Source organism: Bos grunniens, chromosome 15, assembly GCF_055505025.1.
Source record: "Bos grunniens cultivar Pamir isolate PY7600 chromosome 15, Bosgru_T2T1.0, whole genome shotgun sequence".
NCBI classification, from domain to species: Eukaryota; Metazoa; Chordata; class Mammalia; order Artiodactyla; family Bovidae; genus Bos; species Bos grunniens.
Window position 1 is genome coordinate 78,647,932 of NC_141179.1, and position 2,950 is coordinate 78,650,881.

Sequence of the window (2,950 nt, forward strand, 5' to 3'; positions counted from 1 at the left end):
ATGAGTGAAGTTATTTGCTTTAAGGGTTTTGCCTCTCATTTCTATAACTCAACTGATTATCATACAGACTCCAATGATGTCAGCATAGGTTGCCATTTAAAGATCGGTAAGACGGATCAAAAATAACTGATTCTGAGTTTTGTATCAGGCAGTTCAAAGCTAGATAATTTTAATGAATCAATTAACCACATCTGTAGATATGGTTTCTTCATTTCTAAAACAGGAATAATAATCATTCATGCCATATGCATTTCATATAGTTGTTTTATTATCAAATTAGGCAATTCATATGAAAGTCTAAGTAAATCAATGAAGTCTGTGACGATGAAGGAATGGATAAGATGGATTAAGATGTATATGGCAATAAGTAACAGGTTTTGGTTTGTTCCACTTTCCAAAATAAAGCCATTTTATTTCCTACTTTCCAACTTATTAGCTACATTTAAGATCTTGCTGTGTGAAGAACTTTGTCAAGGCATTCTTTACCTCTTCATTTCTCAGAGTGTAAATGAGTGGATTCAACATGGGAGTCAGGATACCATAAAATACTGCCATGTTTTTGTCTATAGATAAAGTAGATGACGGCAGCATGTAAGTAAACATACAAGGCACGAAGAACAAGGCAACAACTGTAAAGTGGGCCCCGCAGGTGGAGAGGGCCCTGCGCCTCCCCTCTGCGCTGTGGGACCTCAAGGAGCGCAGGATGACCAGGTAGGAGGCAGCCAGCAGGAGGAAGTTCAACAGGCAGATCACGCCACTGTTGGCCACCACCAGCAGGCCGATGACATAGGTGTCAGTGCAGGCAAGTTCCAGCAAGGGGTACAAGTCACAGACAAAGTGATTGATCACGTTAGGCCCGCAGAAGGGCAACTGCAGGACCAGCAGGAGCTGAACCAGGGAATGCAGGAAGCCCCCCAGCCAAGCCAGCCCCACCAGCAGGGCACAGCGATGCCTGGTCATGACGGCCGTGTAGTGCAGGGGCTTGCAGATGGCCACGTAGCAGTCATAGGCCATCACCGTGAGCAGGATGATCTCAGCACCTCCAAAAAAATGAGCTCCAAAGAGCTGAGCCATGCAACCCTCATAGGAGATGGCTCTCCCCTCATACAAGGAGTCAGCTATGAGTCTAGGGGCCATAGAAGAAGAATAACAGGTATCAATAAAGGACAGGTTGGCCAGGAAAAAATACATAGGGGAAACCAGCGTGGGATTACAGGTGATGGTGATCACAATGAGAATATTGCCACAGACTGTGATCCCGTATATGGTCAAAAAGGCCACAAAGAGAGCTCTTTGCACTTCTGGGTTCTGTGAAAGTCCCAGCATGAAAAATTCTGTGATGTTGTGTGGTATTTCCATAGAGTCCAAGGACACCGAGGATGCAAGCACAGCATTGCCTATAAAGTCAAGAGAGACACAAAATGTTACAAGATTTCGTTTAGCCAAACCCACTTCTCTTCATCCCTCTTAACCCATTCTGTTCCAAAACTTGTGTACCAATTCATCCTGTTAACCACAAAATGTAAGCATGTCTGTTAACTTTAGCATCACTGGGCAATAGATATCTAAGTTATTATATGAAAATAATTATTCAATTTTCTAGAATTTATTTTGTTAAATGGAACATTTGGTGGACATCGATTTTCTAATTTGACCAGAAAACATCTCTGACAGTTTTCAGCAGGGTTCCACATGGATACAATGGCTCTCAAGAAACCCATGAATACTTAGGATCTTCTGAAATCTCTGCATGCATAGTTCATACCCTTTGAATTAACTCTTTTTCCTTGCAATGAGGTTTGCTACATTTTCTGTTGTGCTTCCAATAGTAACAGAAATTGATGCAAAGCAAACTGAAGTAGAGTAGGGAGACATTGACTTGGTTGCAGCTGGAGACGCCCAAGTTCTCTGTTTCTCCTTGTTCATTTGCTCCCACTTCTGCCTGAGCTGCGGGCAGTATCATGTATAAGAAGTTAAATTACTCTTCCCCCTTGCTGTACACACTATATGTATGTCTGGGCTTTACTTTCTCTGGACTTGGTGAAATCCTTCTAGTTAAAGGCTTCCAGTCCTTCTACAATCGACAGGGATGAGTCAAAGTTAAAAAATTAAAAGTGACCAGCAGTGAAAGATTCTATTAAATGATTATCTGCCTATTCACTACATAAAGGAAGCTACAGGAGGAGGAAGAAGAGATATTCTGTCTTAACCAATGTCCTTGTAAATTAGAATCTCATCTGACAAAATATTGCTACTCATGCTTTATTCTCCTAATTACATTAAAGAAATGTTTGCGCTATTCTAAGTTTTGATTAAACAAAAACTGTCACTCATCGCACCCACCAACCATCTATTATTTTCCTGGAAACATCAGATCAGATCAGGTCAGATCAGTTGCTCAGTCGTGTCCGTCTCTTTGTGACCCCATGAATCGCAGCATGCCAGGCCTCCCTGTCCATCACCAACTCCTGGAGTTCACTCAGACTCACGTCCATCGAGTCAGTGATGCCATCCAGCCATCTCATCCTCTGTCGCCCCCTTCTCCTCCTGGCCCCAATCCCTCCCAGCATCAGAGTCTTTTCCAATGAGTCAACTCTTCACATGAGGTGGCCAAAGTACTGGAGTTTCAGCTTTAGTTAGCATCATTCCTTCCAAAGAAATCCCAGGTCTGATCTCCTTCAGAATGGACTGGTTGGATCTCCTTGCAGTCTAAGGGGCTCTCAAGAGTCTTCTCCAACACCACAGTTCAAAAGCATCAATATTTTGGCTCTCAGCCTTCTTCACAGTCCAACTCTCACATCCATACATGACCACAAGAAAAACCATAGCCTTGACTAGACGGACCTTTGTTGGCAAAGTAATGTCTCTGCTTTTGAATATGCTATCTAGGTTGCTCATAACTTTCCTTCCAAGGAGTAAGCGTCTTTTAATTTCATGGCTGCAGTCACCA

The 2,950-nt window shown here is 42.7% G+C and overlaps 1 protein-coding gene across 1 annotated transcript; it reads right to left on the reverse strand.

Moving 5' to 3' along the window:
* Positions 1-432: 432 nt before the first annotated feature.
* On the reverse strand, positions 433-1,359 carry LOC147358575 (olfactory receptor 4C3-like). Its single transcript, XM_086341712.1, has one exon. The coding sequence runs from the start codon at positions 1,357-1,359 to the stop codon at positions 433-435; it is 927 nt and encodes a 308-aa protein (XP_086197838.1).
* Between the last annotated feature and the right edge of the window lie 1,591 nt (positions 1,360-2,950).